This window comes from Geotrypetes seraphini, chromosome 3, assembly GCF_902459505.1.
Source record: "Geotrypetes seraphini chromosome 3, aGeoSer1.1, whole genome shotgun sequence".
In the NCBI taxonomy this organism is placed as follows: Eukaryota; Metazoa; Chordata; class Amphibia; order Gymnophiona; family Dermophiidae; genus Geotrypetes; species Geotrypetes seraphini.
In genome coordinates, this window is record NC_047086.1 from 47,046,922 (window position 1) to 47,067,856 (window position 20,935).

The 20,935-nt window shown below is 40.2% G+C and overlaps 1 protein-coding gene across 10 annotated transcripts in view; it reads right to left on the bottom strand.

Moving 5' to 3' along the window:
• MYO6 (myosin VI) overlaps window positions 1–20,935 on the bottom strand; it is a 426,976-nt gene that overhangs the window by 170,166 nt on the left and 235,875 nt on the right. For all 10 annotated transcript variants that reach the window (XM_033936483.1, XM_033936482.1, XM_033936481.1 and 7 more), the window contains 4 exons: window positions 17,991–18,063; window positions 16,480–16,607; window positions 13,825–13,920; window positions 8,945–9,115 (listed from right to left, as the gene is read on the bottom strand). In XM_033936483.1, the coding sequence (XP_033792374.1) occupies window positions 8,945–9,115; window positions 13,825–13,920; window positions 16,480–16,607; window positions 17,991–18,063 (468 nt within the window). The remainder of the gene's footprint in view (window positions 1–8,944; window positions 9,116–13,824; window positions 13,921–16,479; window positions 16,608–17,990; window positions 18,064–20,935) is intronic.

Consider the following 20,935-nt stretch of genomic DNA (forward strand, 5'->3'; position numbering starts at 1 on the left):
GGAGGGAGGGTGGAAAGATTCTGGCTACCGGGTGCAGTAACAAAGGAAAAGGGGGGAAAGCTGAAAATGGAGATAGTGACACAAAGAAGAGAAAGGGTAAGCAGGACCTACTGAATAAGGATAGAGATACAGAGGGGACATGAAGAGGAGGTGAAATAGAGACATAGAAGCAATGCTGAAAAAGTGGGGGGGGGGGGAGATAAAGACATTGAAAGGGCAAATGGTGAACATGGGGTAAAGACAAGGACAGAGACAAATGAAGATTCTGAAAAAGTGATGAGATAGGGATATAGGTGAGATGGACACAAAGAAGGGTGATGCTGGAAAATAGGTGGAATGGTAATTCTGACAAACACAGAAGGGAAATGCTGGATCAAGGAGAGATGGGGCTCAGGCTGGATGGAATGAGGAGAAATGCCTTGTTGGCCCGGAACTTCCTCTCCTACGTCAGAATTGACGTCAGGGAGCGGAATGCTGGTCAGCGCGATGCTTCTGCAGGGAAAGCTTGGGACAGCGGTGGCTTGGGGGCTATTCCCCGATGGCGGTGGCAGCAAACCGAGTGGCTTGGGGGAGGGCACGGAGAAAGAAAGAAAGAAAGGGGGCAGACAGGGAGACAGAAAGAAAAAGTTGGGGGAGAGAATGAGGTCTGGAGGAGAGGAAACATACAGGAGGCTGAAAGAAAGGAAGAAAGATTGGATGCACAGTCAGAAGAAGAAAGTGCAACCAGAGACTCATGAAATCACCAAACAGCAAAGGTAGGAAAAATGATTTTATTTTCAATTTAGTGATCAAAATGTGTCTATTTTGAGAATTTATATCTGCTGTCTATATTTTGCACTATGGCTCCCTTTTACTAAACCACAATATCGTTTTTTAGCGCAGGGAGCCTATGAGCATTGAGAGCAGCGCGAGGCATTCAGCGTAACTCCCTGTGCTAAAACCTACTATTGTGTTTTAGTAAAAAGGGAGGGGGTGTATTTGTCTATTTTTGTATTTTGTTATTGAGGTGACATTGTATAGAGTCATCTGCCGTGATCTCTTTGAAAAAACCCGGAATATGAATAATTAACATTTTCTCTGCCTTTCATTGTGCTTTGTGTTTTTTAAAAATTTTATTGTTGGTAGATCATTTTGACTTAGTCATTATAAAAGTAGCTCGCAAGCCCATAAAGTGTGGGCACCCCTGCCTTAACATATAAAATCCTAGATCCTCAAACCACACACGAAAAAGGACACCAACTCGACATTGCAGCCTACATGTCCTAACAACTCACACAACCAGAGATCCAAACATAAAACGGAAAATGGAACCGTTCCCTTTGGTCTGATCACTACACAAACTCCTTCGAAATCAATTGGACCAATAACAAAAGCATTCCAATTAATCAAAAAATAACTTACAACTCATGCAAATATATCTAACCCACCATATTCTGGACAAAAGCAGACACCATAATCCAATACTACACACCCAAAGACTTCGTCTCACAATGGAACCATCTAAGTACTGCAACTCTGGACGAACTAGCCCCAGAAAAACCCAAAACCAAAATCCACAGAAAATCAGACAAGTGGTTTGACAACGAACTACTCCAACACAAAAGGCAATGCAGACAACTAGAAAGAAAATGGAGCAAAAGCAGCCAAGAATCCACAAAAACAGCATGGAAAATAATGAACCAAAAATACAAGCAAAAACTGAAAGTAAAAAGAAAAACATACTACTCAAAGCAAATAGGAGAAGGACCCCAAGACACAAAAAAGCTATTCCAGCTACTAAAAAATCTCACAGATACCACACTTTATCTAGCCAACAGCAACTCCCTCCCTCCCTCCCTCAGCCACCCTCTTAGCCACATACTTCAAAAGCAAGATCGTAAACATCAGAGCCACGTTCAATGGAATTCCCACTCACATAGGAGACCTCATTTCCCCCCACAGAAAAAGAATCAGTTGCAGCAGACAGAACCTGGTCCCACTTCAACAAACTATATAATAAATACAGCCACGCAGCCTGTGACCTTAACCAATGCCCCTCATACTTATGGAAAGCCTCAAGTATACTATTCTGCTCCCTGCTCCTACAATGGATACAATCTTTACTTTTAGATGGACATTTCCCACAAGATCTCAGCGAAATCATCATAACTCCGATACTAAAAGACCCCAAAGGAACAACAGACCAACCATCCAACTACAGACCCATAGCCTCAATCCCACTGTACGTCAAACTGATGGAAGGCCTCGTAGCCAAAACCTTAACCTCATACCTAGAAAACCACAACTTACTCCACCCCACACAGTCAGGCTTCAGAACCAACTACAGCACTGAGGAATACTAATGGACACAGCTAGACAACATCTATGTACAGGCAAGAAAATCCTGCTCGTACAACTAGACCTCACTGCAGCCTTCGACCTGGTAGACCATGACATCCTCCTACAAATACTAGACTCCATAGGAATCTCAGGCAAGGTACTCACATGGTTTAAAGGCTTCCTACAATCCAGAACCTACAGGGTTAAAACAAATAAAGAAAAACAGAGCCATGGTCCAACCCCTGCGGAGTTCCTCAGGGATCACCTCTATCTCCCACACTATTCAATATATACATAGCCTCCCTCAGCTCCTACCTAGACAAGCATGGCATAACCTCATACATCTATGCAGATGACATCACCATTCTCCTCCCCTTCGACCATCCAGAATCCACCATGACAGGCACAATACACAGAACTCTCGAAACAGTAGCAACATGGATGACAAATCACAAACTAAAACTTAACTGACAAAACAAAATTCATCCTCCTAGAAAACAGCAAAATTCCAACCTTAACAAACCTAGTAATAAAATCGATATCATACCCCATTCAACCCACACTAAGTACTGATTGACAGAGGCTGTACCATGCAACCACAAACCAACAAAGTAATAAAAACATCATTTGTGACTATGAGAAACCTAAGACAAATCCCAAAATTCTTTGACAGGAAACAATTCCAACTTTTGGTACAATCTCTTGTCCTTGTACTAATAGACTACTGCAACATACTATACCTCCCCTGCCCAGTAACCATGATAAAGCAATTACAAACAATACAAAATACAGCCCTAAGACTCATCCACTCATTGAAAAAATATAATCACATCACAGAAGCATACCACGACTCACACTGACTCCCAATACAAGCAAGAGTACACTTCAAATTCTACTGCCTACTATACAAAGCTATTAATGGAGAAAGCCCAACCTACTGGAACAACCAACTAACCCAATCCATCTCAACCAGGCACAGGAGAACCCACTCACTATTCACACACCTACCAACCAAAAATGTCAAAAGAGGAAAACTATATGACAACCTAATGGCCACCAAAGCAGCTAAACTAGACAGACAAATCACCAATCTGCTGCTATCTATGACCACAGACTACAAAACCTTCAAAAAAGAAACTAAAACCCTACTCTTCAAAAAACACATAAAACCTGTTTAACACGCCCAGTACCTTCCCTAACTCCACCTACCACACACTCCACCCATATCTAATCTAAAATGTTTCTTATTACCCAACATGTTGCTCCTTAAGTTCTCGACAATTCTTATGTAATGCTTACCACAATTTTTATGTAATGTTACAATTCTTGTAACCTCCTGACAACTCTTGTGTAATCCGCCTTGAACCGCAAGGTAATGGCGGAATATAAATCACTAATGTAATGTAATGTAAATACAGGTTTTCTATACATTTGAAGATGCCAAATGGACAATTTTGTAAAACAAAAAACCCAAAGTGCAATCGCTTATCATCCTTACAGCAGCCTTATTAACAGTGTTTTCAAACAATTAACATGTCTAAGGTTTGGCTCTTTGATCACTTGTTGGTCTTTTTCCCAGGTCATCTATTTCAATAGTTTTTCCATTTTTAGGAGAGGAGGAGGATCAGCTTTTACAGTTATTGCTGCTTGGCTTTAAAAATCTGCTCTCCTCATTCACACAATAGCTTCAGTAGGAGGCTAACAGCAATTTATGATGATACACCAACATAAGAGTTACAAAATTCCCTGTACATGGATCTACACACATTTTTCCTGTACAATAAATACAGTTTTTTGATAAAGTGTCACTGCTTTACAGTACACTTCTCCCTCCATATTTGCAGGGGTTAGGAGCAGAGCCAGCTCATGAAAAATCGTGAATAACTTTTAAGGCAGACTCTGACCCATCCCCGTCTCCCAGACCTCTCCACACCTTACCTGGTGGTCTAGCGGTGAAGTGGGGCAGGAGCGATTGTCCTATGCTCCTGCCCTGTGCAGAGTCATCAACAAAAATGGCTGCCGTGAGTTCCTGTGGTCTCATGAAACTACAGCGGGAACTCATGGCAGCTATTTTTGTGGATGGCTCTGCACAGGGCAAGAGCTCAGGAAGATCGCTCCTGCCCTGCTTTTCCGCTAGACCACCAGGTAAAGCATGGAGAGGTCTGGGAGGCAGGGGTGAATCAGGGTTTAGAAATTCACGAATAACCAAAGTCACAAGTCCTAAACCCATGAATTTGGAGGGAGAAGTGTATACACATAGAAAACCCTTTTCAAGTGTCTGTTAAACACTCATTGAAAAAGAGTTGGCAAAAGATGTACGAAAGACACATGTCTACAACATGGTCAGTACTCTTGTCATGACAGACACACAAATAAGGAACTGGAAAGTAAATGGTTTACCTGCAGCCCCCAGCTCAAACAAGAAAATTATTGCTTTTATGGGATTCCATCATCAAGAAGAATTAACCTTGGAACACAAGTCAAGGAACCTAAAACAGTGAAGTGTCTTCCAGGATCCTTGGCTACCAGGAATACCAAACAGACACTGTTTATAACTAGGGAAGAAACTAAGAATTCTAAAGCTGATGTTGTTATCCACTTGGGAACAAATGACCTAGCAAGCAATGCCCCACTTGTGGCACAGAAAGCATTTTGAGAGCTAGAGGAGGGGTTAAAACCTTTTGTAAAGACTTTAGCTTTGCCCAGAAATACTGCCTACATATGGAAAAAGGAAAGAGAACTATGTCAAATTTATCCTGTAAATTGCATGTTATGTATATTGGTATTAGATCCCTAGTATGCGTCAAATTAGGATAAATCCAGTGCAAATTGTAACCTGTTAACTATATATTATGTTCAACCTTTAACCCGTTCTGAGCTCTTTGGTGAAAATGGGATAGAAAACAAATTAAATAGATAAATAAAGAGACCTTCAATAGGTGGCTCAGAGCCTGGTGTCATCAAGAAAGCTTTAGGTACATAGGAGGATGGGGAAACACATGGAACAAGATACAACCTTCGAGGTTGCTGAAATACATGGAACAAGAAGAGATTACATTGGGGCTGAATCTTATTATGGCAGGTAAAAGAATCCTTGCTGAGAAATTCAGACAATATGTTTCTAGGCATTTAAACTAGAAGGACACATATGGTGGCCAGCCCCAGCAAAAGACAAGATGTGATGGTAGTAAAGATAGCAATGTACCCAACAATATTAGCAATACACTTCTTAGCAAGGCAACAGGAAGTGAGACAAGACAAAAAATGAAATTACCACAGAAAAGTAGCTTAGGCATTGCTTATGTTCTTATGGAAAGCAATGACCACAAATGCTCGCAGACTAGACAACAAAAATCATTATCTGCAAGCCCTAATGTTAGAGGCAGACTTGGATAATGTAGCAATCACAGATGGGACGCAAACATGCCGGATTATAATCTTTTAAGGAAGGACAGAGACGGTCAAAAGGGTTGAGGAGTAGCTCTCTTTGTAAAGACCAATATCCAAGTGACTGAAATGCAGGGGGCCTGGGGAGAAGAAGCGAGATGGATAGCTTTGAAAAGAGAAGATGGAACTTTATCTATGTGAGCATTGTATACAGATCTCCAACTCAAGTGCACTAAAAGGATAAAGATCTTGTTGCATATATCCAAAACCTAGGGGAAAAGAAGAGGTACTGTTGCTGGGTGATTTCAACCTGCTGGTTGTGGATTGGAAAGTTCCATCTGTGGAATCAGAAAGAAATATAGACAGTGGATGCCCTTCGAGAGGCTCTGCTCAGACAAATGGTGACGGAATCGACTAGGGAAAAAGCGATACTGGCTCTAGTGCTCACAAATGGGGGGAGTGTCCCTAATGTCCGCAGGGGTGCTCACCTGTGAGGTAGTGATCATCAAACGGTTTGGTTTGATATAACAACTAAAGCAGAGGGCAGCCACACATAACTCAAAGTCCAGGATTTCAAACATGTGGACTTTAGTAAAATGGAGGAGCATCTGAAGAAAGAGTTAATAATATGGGAGGGCATAAGAGAAGTGGAACAACAGTGGTCCAAGCAGAATGCAGCAATATAAACAATAACAAAAAAAAGGCTTCTAAACAAGAGAAAAAGGAAATCTATATGGTTCTCCAAACTAGTAGCGGAAAAATAAAGGCAAAAGAGTTGGCGTACATGAAATATAAAAGTACTCAATTAGAGGAGCACAAAATGGAACACCGGATGAAAATGAAAGAAGCCAAGAGAGAGATACATCTGGCAACAGCACAGGCGGTAGAGCAAATGGCTAGAAATATTTTTAAAAAAAGGAAGACAAAAAAATTTTAAGACGAAAAATGAAATTGCAAGACTGAAGGAAGCTATGAACCGCTATATGGAGAGTATTAAGGGAAAAGCAAATGTGCTAAACAAATACTTCTGTTCTGTGTTCAAGGAAGAAAGTCCTGGAGAAGGACCACGAATGGCAGGCAAAATTACATGTGAGAATGGGGTGGACACCAAGTCATTCATGGAAGAAATTATTTATGAACAATTTGAAAAATTGAAGGTGGACAAAGCCATAGGCTGGAAGGGATTCATCCCAGGATATTGAGGGAGCTCAGAGAGGTTCTGGTAGCTCCACTTAAAGATTTGTTCAATAAATCCCTTGAGATGGGAGTGGTTCCGTGAAATTGGAGAAGAGCAGATGTAGTTCCTCTTCACAGAAGTGGCTGCAGATTTGAAGCAGAAACTACAGGCTCGCTATTGGAAAAATAATGGAAGTGTTGCTGAAGGATAGTGAAATTCCTAGAATCTAATGGGTTACAAGATCTGAACAACATGGCTTTACTAAAGGTAAATCGTACCAAACGAATCTGGTTGAATTCTTTGACTGGGTGACCAAAGAATTAGATCAAGGAAGTGTGCTAGATATAATTTACTTAGATTTCAGCTCTTGAACAAACTTGACTGGCTGAAATTAGGACCCAAAGTGGTAAACTGGATTAGAAACTGGTTGACAGACAGACATCAGGAGGTGGTGGTTAATGGAATCTGTTCGGAGGAAGGAAAGGTGAATAGTGGAGTGCCTCAAGGATCGGAGCTGGGATAGATTCTGTTCAATTTGTTTTTGGAGCAATATTGGTGAAGGGTTAAAAGGAAAGGTTTGCCTTTTTGCAAATGATACCAAGATTGGTTAACAGAGTGGAAAATATGAAAAAGGATCTGCAAAAGTTGGAAGAATGGTCTGATGTCTGGTATATAAAATTCAATGCAAAGAAGTGCAAAGTGATGCATGTGGGGAGTACAAATCCAAGGAAGATGTATGTGCTGGGAGGTGAGAGGCTGATATACACGGATGGGGAAAGGGACCTTGGGGTGATAGTGTCTGAGGATCAGAAGACAACAAAGCAGTGTGTCAAGGTAGTGGTTGTAGCCAACAAGCTGTAAAGAGAGAAGCGTAAGCAACAGAAGAAAGGAGATGTTGATGCCCCTGTACAGTTTTGGAGGCCCTACCTGGCCAAGGACATAAAAAGATTTGAAGCGGTCCAGAGAAAAATGATAAAAATGGTAGGGGGTATGAGAAGAGACTAGAAGACCTCAACATGTATATTCTGGAGGAGAGGAGGGACGGGGGTGATATGATACAGACATTTAAATATTTGAAAGGTATTAATGTAGGACCAAATATTTTCCAAAGAAGGGAAATTGGTAAAACTAGAGGACATAAATTGAGGTCGAGGGGTTGTAGACTTAAAGTATTATTAGGAAATTATTTTTCACGAAGAGGGCGGTGGATGCATGGAATGCCCTCCCAGGGGAGGTGGTGGAGAGGAAAACTATGATGGAATTCAAAAAAGCATGGGATGAGCACAGAGAATCACTAATTAGAATATGAATAGACTAACTTTCGTGGTCTGAATCCAGCAAAGGAGATGGTTTGAATAGGCTAGAGTAAGTTTCAACGGCAACTTCAGTAGTAGGAAACTAAGGACAGTACTGGGTAGAAACAACAAAGAAAAAAGACATTTTAATTTAATCATGAAATTGTAATGCATGTGATCACAAGGCAGAATGCATGGACCATTCAGGTCTTTATCTATTGTCGTTTACTGTGTTATGTTATATCCTCTTCATTTTCCTACAATCCAGTTCTAGTCATCATGAGTCAAAATAAATCAAGGGATTGGGACTTGTATTCCACCTTTTTGAAGTTTTACAACCACACTCAAAGCAGTCTACATACAAGTACTTCAAGCATTTTCCCTATCTGTCCGGGTGGGCTCACAATCTCAGGGTGTTTTAACCACTACTCCACACTCTCCTCCTGCAAAACTAAAGCAGCTGAGAGAGAAACTGGGATAGGAAACAAGTAGAGAATGAAGGTCAGCTTTGTAGAAAGCAGAAGAAAAGAACATTAAGCATTACAGTTAGGTACGAAAGAAGAAAAAAAAAACTGCATATCTTAGGGATGAATACAGTTATTTTCTTTCGTTCAGTACTGGGGAAAGAGAACATTCTGAATACCATAATTAAAAGAATAAAACCTATTAACATGTCATTTCCACAGTTATTCAGCATTGTACACAGTGCTTAAATTAATTGAAAGTAGCAACGCAGTACTTCTTATGGTTTTTGTCATTCTCCTACCTTGAATTTATTGCCCACACTGATGAAGCTCAGTTTTCCTGTTTTCTGTTTGGCGTCCTTATTGTTGCTGACAGTTTCAAAGAGTTCCCGGACAAACTTATCTTTCGATTCACAAACCAGTGATTCAAGAGACATATGCAAAGCATCATTATTCTTCTCAACAAATTGGGTCTGTAAATGAAATCATAGCAGGAGAATGTTAATACTCCATTTCTGAACTAGTGCTGATTGCTTTATTAAAATAAACAAGGTAAATCACTCAAGACTGAAAATTAATAATACATTCATGATGGGCATAGTTTTGTCACTACACAACTTAATAAGAGTTAATAGAGAAACAAGTTCTGCGTACTTCATCCTATGCCCTCTCATTCCAGAGCTTCCTTTCAAATGAAAGAGACTCGCCTCATGTGCATTTATGGCACATAGGTATTTAAATGTTTCTATCATCTCTCTCCTCTCCCACTTTTCCTCCAAAGTAAACCTATCGAGATCTTTAAGTCTGTCCCCATACACCTTATGACCAAGACCACCAACCATTTTAGTAGCTTTCCTCTAGACTTGACTCCATCCTGTTTATATCTTTTTGAAGGTGTGGTCTCCACAATTGTACATAATAGTCTAAATGAGACCTCATCAGGGCCTTAAACAGGGGCATAAATACCTCCCTTTTCCCACTGGTCATATATCTCTCCCTATGCACCCTAGCATCCTTCTAGCTTTTGCCATAGCCTTTTCAACCTGTTCAACTCTTGTAACTTCATGCCTAGATTACTGCAATCTGCTTCTAATTGGTCTCTCGCAGTGCCACCTCTCCCCCCTGCAATCTGTGCAAAACTCTGCTGCACGACTCATCTTCTATCAACCTCGCTATACTCATGTCACTCCTCTCCTTGAATCATTTCACTGGCTCCCTATCCACCTTCGCATACAGTTCAAGCTCCTATTGCTGATTTACAAGTGTGTTCATTCTGCTGCCCCTCAATATCTCTCCTCTCTTCTCTCTCCTTATACCCCCTCCCAGAGAACTCCGTTCCTCAGATCAGCTGCTCTTAGCTGTACCCTTCTCCTCTACTGCTAATTCCAGACTTTGTTCCTTTCACCTAGCTGCCCCCTATGCCTGGAATAAACTACCTGAGTTTGTCCGCTATGTCCCTTTCCTTACCTTGTTTAAAAGCAGACTGAAAACCTATCACTCCCCACTGCCCATCAACCTAGCCAGCAATTAACTATTTCCCTTAACTGTATCCATGGCATCCTATTTGTTTGTCTTATATGTTTAGATTGTAAGCTCATTCGAGCAGGGACAGTCTTCTTCATGACTCTGTACAGCGATGCGTACTTCTAGTAGCGCTATAGAAATTAGTAGTAGTAGTTTGGCCACCTTAAGGTCATCACATACTATCACACCAAGTCCCGTTCCTCTTTCGTGCACAAAAGTTCTTCACCCCCTAAACTCTACCGTTCACTCAGGATTTTGCAGCCCAAATGCGTGACCTTGCATTTCTTAGCATTAAATCTTAACTGCAAAATTTCAGACCACTCTTCAAGCTTTGCTGGGTCCTTCCTCATGCTATTCCCACCATCAGGGGTGTCTACTGTAATGCAGATTTTGGTATCATCTGCAAAGAGGCAAATCTTACCCAACAGCTCTTCAACAATATTGCTTACAAAAATGTTAAAAACAGGCCCAATAACCAAATCTTAAGACACACCACTGGTAAAATACCTTTCCTCTGAGTGACTTCTATTGACCACTACCCTCGCTGAAGGATACTAAAGTAAGAGCAAACGCTTTAAGTAATTTACTGACCATCTAGCTAAGAGGGCTATTTTTCTGGACATACATTCAATGGCATCTCTACAAAAGGCAATTTGCAGCACTAGCAGCACTTGTCACAAGGTGGCATATAATTTATAAATATCTTATACCTCAAGATTGCTAGTGGCTTCAAAGTACTCAATAATTTTATATCAATTCCACCAAGTAACCTGAAAGCAGATTAAAAGCTCATCATGTTTAGCCATATTCAATTATTCTGGACATCCCCACAGACATGAACCAGCACAAAGCAAGGAATATTTTCTCTGTGTGTTAACCTACCATCAATTCAAATGACCTCCCCTTAAATCAATACATTAATGTGATGTTAACTACAGCAACTGATCTTTTTGTCCACTAGTGACTCCTTCAACCTCCTATCAAATAGAACCAATGATATCAGGAAGCTTCTACAAATGTATTCTTTGTGTGTCATGCTCCATCCAACTGATATCACATCTGTAATACAGCAAGAGAGAGTTCTCAGTTACCTACACAGAAACTATGAATTTCATTCCACTACAACCACGCAAATCACTGAACTCCATTTAGGAAATAAATTGTGGCCAATATACTGCAGCCCAAACATATATAGTACCATTTTAGACAGGTCTGAGAAGTAGGAATGGAGACAAACATGTCAGTGCATCTCAATTTCACCTGTATTTTAGAACAGAATCTCAACATAGAGCCTGCTCTAAATTACAGGGAAAAGAAAGATTAGGTCCTTACCTCAATAATCTTTTCCTGTAGATTGTCTGGTAGTCCTGAATGCTAGAGTTATGCATTTGAACCTGCAAGTTGCTCGCAGAATGATATCACTCATCTTTCAACTCCGCCTCCTTCCCAGTAGGCTTGCTCCTGTCTCCTCAGTTTGTACAAAACAGCAGTCAAGAACCACTATAATTGAAGACATAACAGGAAGGAGGGTAATGGGGAGAACTACCCAACACTATACTGTTCTGCTCTGAAACAAGTATAACATTATCAAAATTATACAAACTGCTTGAAACCAGCACTAACATTTATGGAGTTCACAGCTACTCATATGTCCTGCTAAGAAGCAGAAACTCAGACTTGATGTCTCTTTTTTATTCAGCTTAACTGAAAGACAGATAAATTCTTCACAGTCAGACACAGATGAAAACTGGGACCAAAGGCAGACAAAGCCCTCTCACAGGGTGGGGCTTCAGGACTACTAGACACATCTACAAGAAAGAAGATTATTGAGGTAAGAACCTAATCTTTCTTTTTAGTGCAATGTGTCTAGTAGTCCCAAATGCTAGGGATATACTAAAGCAGTCCCCTCATTCTAGGATGGTACTACTGAGCCTACCTTTAATACTAAAGACACAAAAGCGGCATCCTCTCTGACTGCCACCTCTACTCTATAGAACCTGGAAAAAGGTATGAAGAGTAGACCATGTCACTGCTCCAAAATTCTCCACAGGTGAGACCCAGGGCCGGATTAAAGGGTATGCCCAGGAGGCACATGCCTAGGGCCCGAAATTGTGAGGGGGCCCCAGGGCCGGCGTTAGGGGGAGCAAACAGGGCAGCTGCCCTGGGCCCACAGATCCAGGGGGCTCCGCGGTCCGAACTTAAACATCTCCCTTAAACCCTAAATGTTCCTTTTCAGAGAGGCCCCGACATGGCAGCCACTCTCACAAACTGCCGGCAGCTGCCCCAAAGCTTTCCCTCTGTGGCGATCTGCCCTGTTGGAAATGGGAAGTTGTGGCAGAGGGAAAACTTCGGGGTACTACTACACAAGAGTATAAAATCCAAGCTCAGATACTGTGTGATATGATGTCACAATAGCATTAACTTATCTGGAAGGCCTATCACTAATTCCACCCAAAAACACAAACAATTGCTAAACACAAGGAAGCACTGCAGATGATCTGGGACAGTCTGAACTTTGCCACAGGGACTGATTGGCAAGACTGTTAAAAACTTCCCAAAGTGACTGAAGGCCTCTATTAAAGCTGGGGGGAGGTGGGGGGTTGTCACTGAGCATTCACAATGACTGCACAATTCTAACTGTATCATTAGACAGACGTTATGTTACTGTGATTTAGCTCAAACATTTTAATGTGCAAAACATTGCTAGGTAATAATGCTAAAATGTCAGTATCATCAACATAGCTTAAGATAAATGTTGTTTAATCAATTCAAAAGTGATACAAGGAAAACAGCAGCGCGTAGGGGGGAATTCACCAAAGGGTGCTACTAAGTGCATGATAAATGCTAAAGACCACCATTAAATTCCTATGGGTGTGTTTATCATGCACGGACATGGTAGCATCCTTTGATTAATTCCCCACTTAGTGGAGTAAATGTAAAAAGGCATCTAGATCTGTTCCATAAAAGAAAGAATGTGCCTGTTTTCCTTTACAGATAACCAGCACAATCAGGTCTATCAAGCCTAGCATCCTGTTTCCAACATGGGGTCAACCCAATTGACATGTGCCTGTCAAGATCCCCAAAACAGCTAGAATCAATTACCATCAGCTCAACCTTTGGACAAGGTGAGGCGGTCCTGAACACTGGTGATAAAAGGCACCAAATTCTCAATCCAGTCTACCTTCAGATTTTTAGAGGCATAGATGCCAAACTGGGAATCTGGCACCTTTTATCATCAGTGCCCTGAGATAGTGCCTCACCTGGGCCAGCAAGAAGGGGAGATACTGGTCCATAGGTGGGAGGGGGAAGAGAGAGATACCAAACTGGGGGGGGGGGGTAAAGGGTCACCATTGCAAAAGTTGGCTCAGGGTATCACAGTCTCTTGAGAAAAGCCCTGGATTCCATATTACCTATTCCCAGGGATAAGCAGTGACTTTTCCTAAATCTACCGTAATAAAAGTTTACGGACTTTTTCCCCAAGAGCTTGTTCAAACTTTGTCTTAAAGACCAGCTATGCTATCTGATTTTCCACATTCTCTAACAATGAATTTCAGACTTTAATTGTAAATTGACTGAATTTTTTTTTCTCCAATATGTTTTAATTTTGTGATTTAGTAACTATGCATATTCTAATATAAACAATAAAGATAGGACATACCGTTTCATAGCAAACAGCGCCAGCAAAATGTCTAATGATGAAGCCTTCGTCATCTCTGACATTCCTGTGGACAGTCAATTTAGACTTCCTGGGAATCTAGAATCACAAAGCAAGTATCAACTGAGATTCTTCCAAAAAAGACCTGAAAAAAAAAGGCACTTCTTCTCAGAATTATATTTTTGCTTCACAGCCACTGCTGCAGTACATACTTGTATCACTTTAACTACTCCCCGATGTACCTAATGTCCAAGCTTCTATTAAATTAAGTAAAACAATCCTGTTACATATTAAAATCTCATGAGAAACTGAAAACAAATAGGAAGCATTCTGCGCTTTTACTTTGTATCAACAATGGACGAAAGAATTGGATTTTTGCTATAATATTTTTGCTATAATATTTTTGCCTTTTTAGAGACTCATTTAGGTTCAATATTTTGTGATGAACCAAGACATCCCAAAAAAGTAAGAAATTGTGTACAAATAAAAAAAAAAGAAGGAAAAGAAAACATTTCTACAAACAAGAGATGACTATCTTGGGGACCTAAAGTCAGTTACTGACCACATGTCTGTCAAGGATTTTGTGCACACCTTTTCAGTAGTCAAGATGAATTACAGTCAAGTACAATATATCTATGTGTTTCAAAACAAGGGAACTCTAAATAAATACTGGACTGTACATCACATCCACAATTTATGCTGATATCATATACCCTTATCATTGGGAAATACAATCAAAATTTTACATCTTATACAACCTGAAAGGAAAACAGACAAAGCTACACTAATGCTTCAATGTGAATAGATTTTGAGGCAATTTGTAACGTGCATTAATGGAGACAAATATACAATAATGCTTTCATATAAAAGGGGCATGCTCACTATTAGGGGAAAAGATAGGAGGGAACAGCCACTGCATTCCTGTGGCGATCTATACTTCAAATGCGATTAACTATCCCCCTCTTATTAACGCATAGCGTGGGTTTTAACACCGGCGGTAACTGTTCCTATACTCATAGAATTCCTACAAGCGTCAGAGCAGTTATCGCTGCTGCTGGCGCTAAAAACTGTGCTACGCCTTAATAAAAGAGGGGGTACATCTCTGATACTGTTACAATTCTATGGTGAAAAATCTGTTACCATTAACACATATTCATCTGTGGGGAATCCCTTGAGCGCCACCCCCCCTCCCCTCCCACGTTTAAATAACAATTTCATGTCAGCAGTTCAGTGAGGATTTTATAAGACATTAGTGATTCTTGAACATATGATATTTTAATGTGTGTTAAAAGAAGGAAAAGAGCAATGGAGGAGTGATCACTTTCTCATGGCAGATCCTCTATAGGAGCTGCACTGTGTCCACTGTTGCATTAGAAATAATAGCGATAATAACCAAGTTAAAGAAAGGCATGTGGTGATCATTTGTAAAGAATCTAAACTTCTAGCTTGACAAGCTGAAAAATAAGAGGTACATTTCATACATAGTAGAATGCATACAACTGTTGTGGGTGGATCAGTGCAACATAGGAAAAATGTTATAACCAACATATTAAATAACATAATAATTTTATTAAATGTGGCTTTTAATTAGTATACCAAGGGCAGGGGGGGGGGTGCAGGCTGTGGAGAGATGTGTGTAGCAATCATGGGCTGCAGTCCACATACGCACGATCGTCAACTCTGCTGGCCTCTACCCATTTTGAAATCAATTTCCTGTTCTGGGGCAGAGGAGTGGTAAAGTAGATGGTCGCAAGCATGTGGACTATAGCTCCATGACCACTTCATGTACCCCATCACAATGCCTATGGGGGGGGGGGTTCTCTACCCCAGGTGGCCACCAAGCCAGGTACACCACTAGCTTTTTATTTGTTCCTGTCATTGAAATCTGTGAAGTATTTAAGCATAGATGTATCGCGCAATGGTGCGCCCGCACCTGGAGTACTGTGTTCAATACTGGTCGCCATAACTCAAGAAGGACATGGCGATACTCGAGGGAGTGCAGAGGAGGGCGACTAAACTGATAAAAGGTATGGAAAATTTTTCGTACGCTGACAGGTTAAAAATGCTGGGGCTGTTCTCCCTGGAGAAGAGGAGACTTAGAGGGGACATGATAGAAACCTTCAAAATCCTAAAGGGCATAGAGAAAGTGAATAAGGACAGATTCTTCAAACTGTGGGGAGCCACAAGCACTAGGGGTCACTCGGAGAAATTGAAAGGGGACAGGTTTAGAACAAATGCTAGGAAGTTCTTTTTTACCCAGAGGGTGGTGGACACATGGAACAAGCTTCCGGAGGATGTGATAGGCCAGAACTCTGTACAGGGGTTCAAGGAGGGTTTGGATAGGTTCCTGGAGGATAAGGGGATAGAGGTAGGTTATAGAAGTGGTCAGAAACCACTTCACAGGTCGCGGACCTGATGGGCCGCCGCGGGAGCAGACCGCTGGGCGAGATGGACCTCGGTCTGACCCAGTGGAGGCAACTTCTTATGTTCTTATGTTTTTAGGTGACTGGGGCCTACACAGAGCGATGGACCAGGCAATTGACACATTGCTGAACAGACTGAATGGACTGTGCAGATCATTGCACTTATAGGAAATACTTTGTGCCTGTGTCTATGGATTAAAGGTGGAGCATAAATAATCTCTGTGAAGACACCTACACTGAGTCGAAAATGGTCCTTATGCTTCTGATGCACTACTGCCGTGAAGTGCTGGTCACTTGGCTGGGGAAGGCGGTTTTCTTCATCCAAAATATCCAGAACACCTACTAATTTTCCTTCAATCAAATCTGTTTGTTAAAAAAAAGTACAAGTTTCCAACACTCTGTAACAGACTGAATTACAAAAATCACCACTGCACAACTATAAAAGAAAAAAAAGAATATATATACGCACACACACTAGGGAAGTAGTATAGAATCTCCTTCATAACGTAAACTTTTGGAGATTTATGGACACAAAGCAGTAGTGGACATTTGTGTCTTTCTTTTGTAGGCTTATTTGAGAAGGAAAAAAAGTACGTGAAGATTTGAAAATACTACGTACATATACACTGTTTAAAAATACCTCTAGTAATGTTCTTTTGCAATGCAACTAAGTGCATGTTCATTGTAGAACATCCCCCAAATTCTGTATATGGAGCCTTAAGTTGTGCGCTCAAATTTGTGCACACAACCAGTACCAATAAGTGGCAATTAACACTTCATAATTGACCTAACTGGCACTAATTAAAATATACGCATACAACTCAGAAAGTACAATTCTTTAAAAAAGTATGCAACAGTTACAGTGCATAAATTTGAAAGGGGGCATGACCAAGAGCAGATCTTGGGCATTCCTAAAAGTTAGGAATATTGTTATAGAATAAACCTGATCCAAGCACAATTTAGGCACAAGCATTTAGGCCTAGTTTTAGCTGACCTAAATGGGTGCACCTAAATTATGCAACGTACACAGGTGCTAAGCGCAATTCAATAAAAGGTATACACACCTTGTAGAATCGTGCTAAGCACCATTCTAATAGGCACCAATTTTTTGGACATTATGCTGTATATAGAATCAGGACCTACTGTATGTACATGGGGGAGAAATTATCAAACAGGTAAACTAAACTAAACCTTAAGTTTGTATAACGCATCATCTCCATAAAGATAGAGCTCGACATGGTTTACAGGTAATTCAATAAATGAGGGAAGGACATAATAAGAAATTAGAAAACACTTCTACTCTTAAAGGGCTCTATTTACATAGCTGCACTAGTAATTCTGTCGCAGTAAATACACTGAAGCCCATTCAATTCCTATGGGCTTCAGTGTATTTACCATGGCAGAATCGCTACCACGGCTTTGTAAAAAGGGCCCAAAAATTGCTTCTAAAGCTGTCCTTATGACAAGACTATAGTACCTAATCAGTCCCTTTCTTGTTCTCATTTTGTATTTCTTCTACTTCTTGTGGCTCTTACGCTCACTTCATACTGAAGATGTATACTTGGTTGAGAAGATTTTGCTAGCTTTACTATTTATGGAGATTTATTTTTTTTATAGAAGTTTATCATAAGAATTCACAGAATATTATAGTTTTTGTTATTCCTTTATGAGAATAATTTAATTTCGGATTCTGTTCTGCCTGGATTCAGTGGAAAAAAATTAGAGCTGTGGTATGATATACTCTACCTATACAATCCTGATTATCCACATAATGCACTTCATTGACACCAAGACCTTCTTTCTGATACAGTTCTTGCTCCTAAATAAAAAGGAAAAAAGATACATTTCCATTTTCAATTTTTTTTTAATGTTGGGCTTATATGTAGACAAGTGGGGGACTTACATCATAAATTAGTACTATTAAGGGTTACTCCCAGATTTGTCTCCCTTGTCCACTGGGTTTGCATGGTGAGAGTGTGTTGCAGACAATTAAAGGGAGGATACACTTACTACAGTGCTAGCAGCACTCATTGGCAGGCAGAGGCCATCAGAACACATCAGAGAAAGCACCCTTTAAGAACTTGGAAGAAAAGTCTTTAATCACTGCATTCTATTGAGATTAGAATAGCAGTTCACTTTTGGATTAGTATTGTGAGTTTTTTTGTTTGGTTGTCGGGTTTTTTTTTCTGCGTGCTACTATCCTTGCTACATCAGAAGTAACCGTAGCATACAAAAAAGCGTGCTAAACTGGTAATAAACCACTGCACTGAATTTGGTGCAGTATATTACATTGACCCAATAAATAAAAATATATAGATAGTAAGAAATACAGAAAACAGAGAGAAAAATAGAGACAACTGAATTAAGGAAGTGCTTTCTCTCAGGATACTGGTGTTGCTAGGTCATACCAGCTGGGAAAGAAAGGTGGGGGAAGGTTGGATATATCATAGAAAGAAAAAAAGTCTAATCTAATCTTCCATTTGTGTGTCGCTCATACCCATACAGGTTCTAGGCGACTTATAGAGGGAGGGAATAGAAGAGGGCAGGGAGGACTATGAAGGGCTAGAAAGGAGTGGAGGGTAGAGAAGCATGAAGGTTCAGTAGTCGAGGATACACAAGAAGAACCACCTTTGGGGCCCTCTTAGAAAATCACATTAAGTATTAATGTGCATTTAACATGGGGAAAAAAGGCTTATTGCAAAACACATTAAGGAGTTTTGCAGTACTTTGCCCTTCAGCAAGCACTAAGCGCACACTATTCTGGGGGGTATTTACGGATGTATCATGGGCAGGGAATGGATGAGGAAGCGTCGTCCAGCTACAGGGTGGATTAAAAATAAATGATTTTTTTAAAGTTTTTTTAAAAATCAGACTTTTTAAAAATTTAAATCAGATTGTGGTAGACCACAAACTGAAACTAAACTCAGATAAAACAAAATTCCTTCTGCTCGAAAAGGCCAAAACTCCCACCATTACAGAACTGAAAATTAAAAACACCAAATACCCAATACAGCCCGAACTCAAACTCCTAGGAGTAACGATAGACAGATGCTGCACAATGCAGTCCCAAATCAATAAAACAACCCAGAAAGCTTTTTTAATTATGAGAAATCTACGTAAAATAAGAAAATTCTTCGACCCAGCACAATTCAGGCTAATTGTCCAATCCCTAGTCTTAGGTCTGCTGGACTATTGCAATTCCCTCTATCTACCTTGTCCTGCCAACATGATAAAACAACTTCAGACTATAAAAACACTGCCCTCAGACTGATCTACTCCCTGAGAAAATATGACCATATTACAACTGCCTTCCTAGATTCTCACTGGCTACCTATGCAAGCACGAATTCAATTCAAATTCTATTGTCTATTATTCAAAGCATTAAACGGCTCCGCCCCCCTCCCCCCCATCTAAACAACCGCCTAAACCAGATTCTCACCTCAAGACAAAGAAGAACTCCGAACCCTTTTGCCTTCCCTCCACTCAAGGGCACTCAGCGCAAAAAGATGTTTGATAACCTTCTGGCGACGCAAGCAGCAAAACTTAACCACTCCATCTCCAACCTGTTGACGGCAACGGGCGACTTCAAAACTTTTCAAAAAGAAATCAAAACCCTACTTTTCAAAAAATTTATCCAGATATCTTAACCCAACCCTTCCCCCTCCTCCTAGATAAATTCTCCCCCAAAACCTCCACTTAAATAATCTCTTCCTCCCCAAAACACCAACCAAGTATTCAGATCCCTGAAATGTAACGTAATCTTATTTGTAATCTATTTGTTATATCACACAGTAACGTACAGTCAATTTAATATCCAATTTGCAAGTTCTTCTGGAATTAATCCAGGTACCTCTCCTCCCTTGTAACCAAAAAAACAAAACCCCAAAACTGTTGTAACTTCACTGGAAATGTCCAGTTAGCTCTTTTGTAATCTGCCTTGAACTGCAAGGTATAGGCGGAATAGAAGTCCCTAATGTAATGTAATGTAATTCTTTTTAATAAATGCTATTTTGAGGAAAAATCTATCTAAAATTAGTTTTCTATTTAAAAATACATTATAATCTAAAATTTAATCATGAAATAAAGATTAGTTATTAATTATGTAGCATGAGGCTGTGTATTCATGCAATGTTTAAATATTTTGGTACGTCTTGATGGATGGAATGATGTCTACAATGATCCCATTGTATGTGATTCTATTAACAACATAAGAAGGGAATGTCTTCCTTGCAAAAACAATCGATAACAATGGAAATGCACATACAGCAGAATACTTACAGGAAGTCATAGCAAAAGCTATAATAAAATATGAACAAAAATTCAAATGTCTAGTACACAGTTTAGTCACAGACAATGCTGCACATGTATCCAAGATTAGAAGAAATTTAGAAGAGCATGACGAGAATACCAAGCTAATAATATATGGTTGCAGTGCTCATTTGCTGCACCTCCTAGCCAAAGACTTGTGTCCCAGAAATAAAGACCGATATCACTGAAATTGCTAAATACTTCCGTTAACAATCATTCTACAGTAGCTCTGTAAAGAATGGGTGTAACCAAGCTAAAGCACCCACAAAATGTTAGATGGAACTCTGTGGTGGACTATTTTGAGCAATGTATTAAGAACTGGCCTATTTTGATGACATCTGGTTGTGAATATTAAGATTGTACCAGCAAGAATGAGTCTAAAG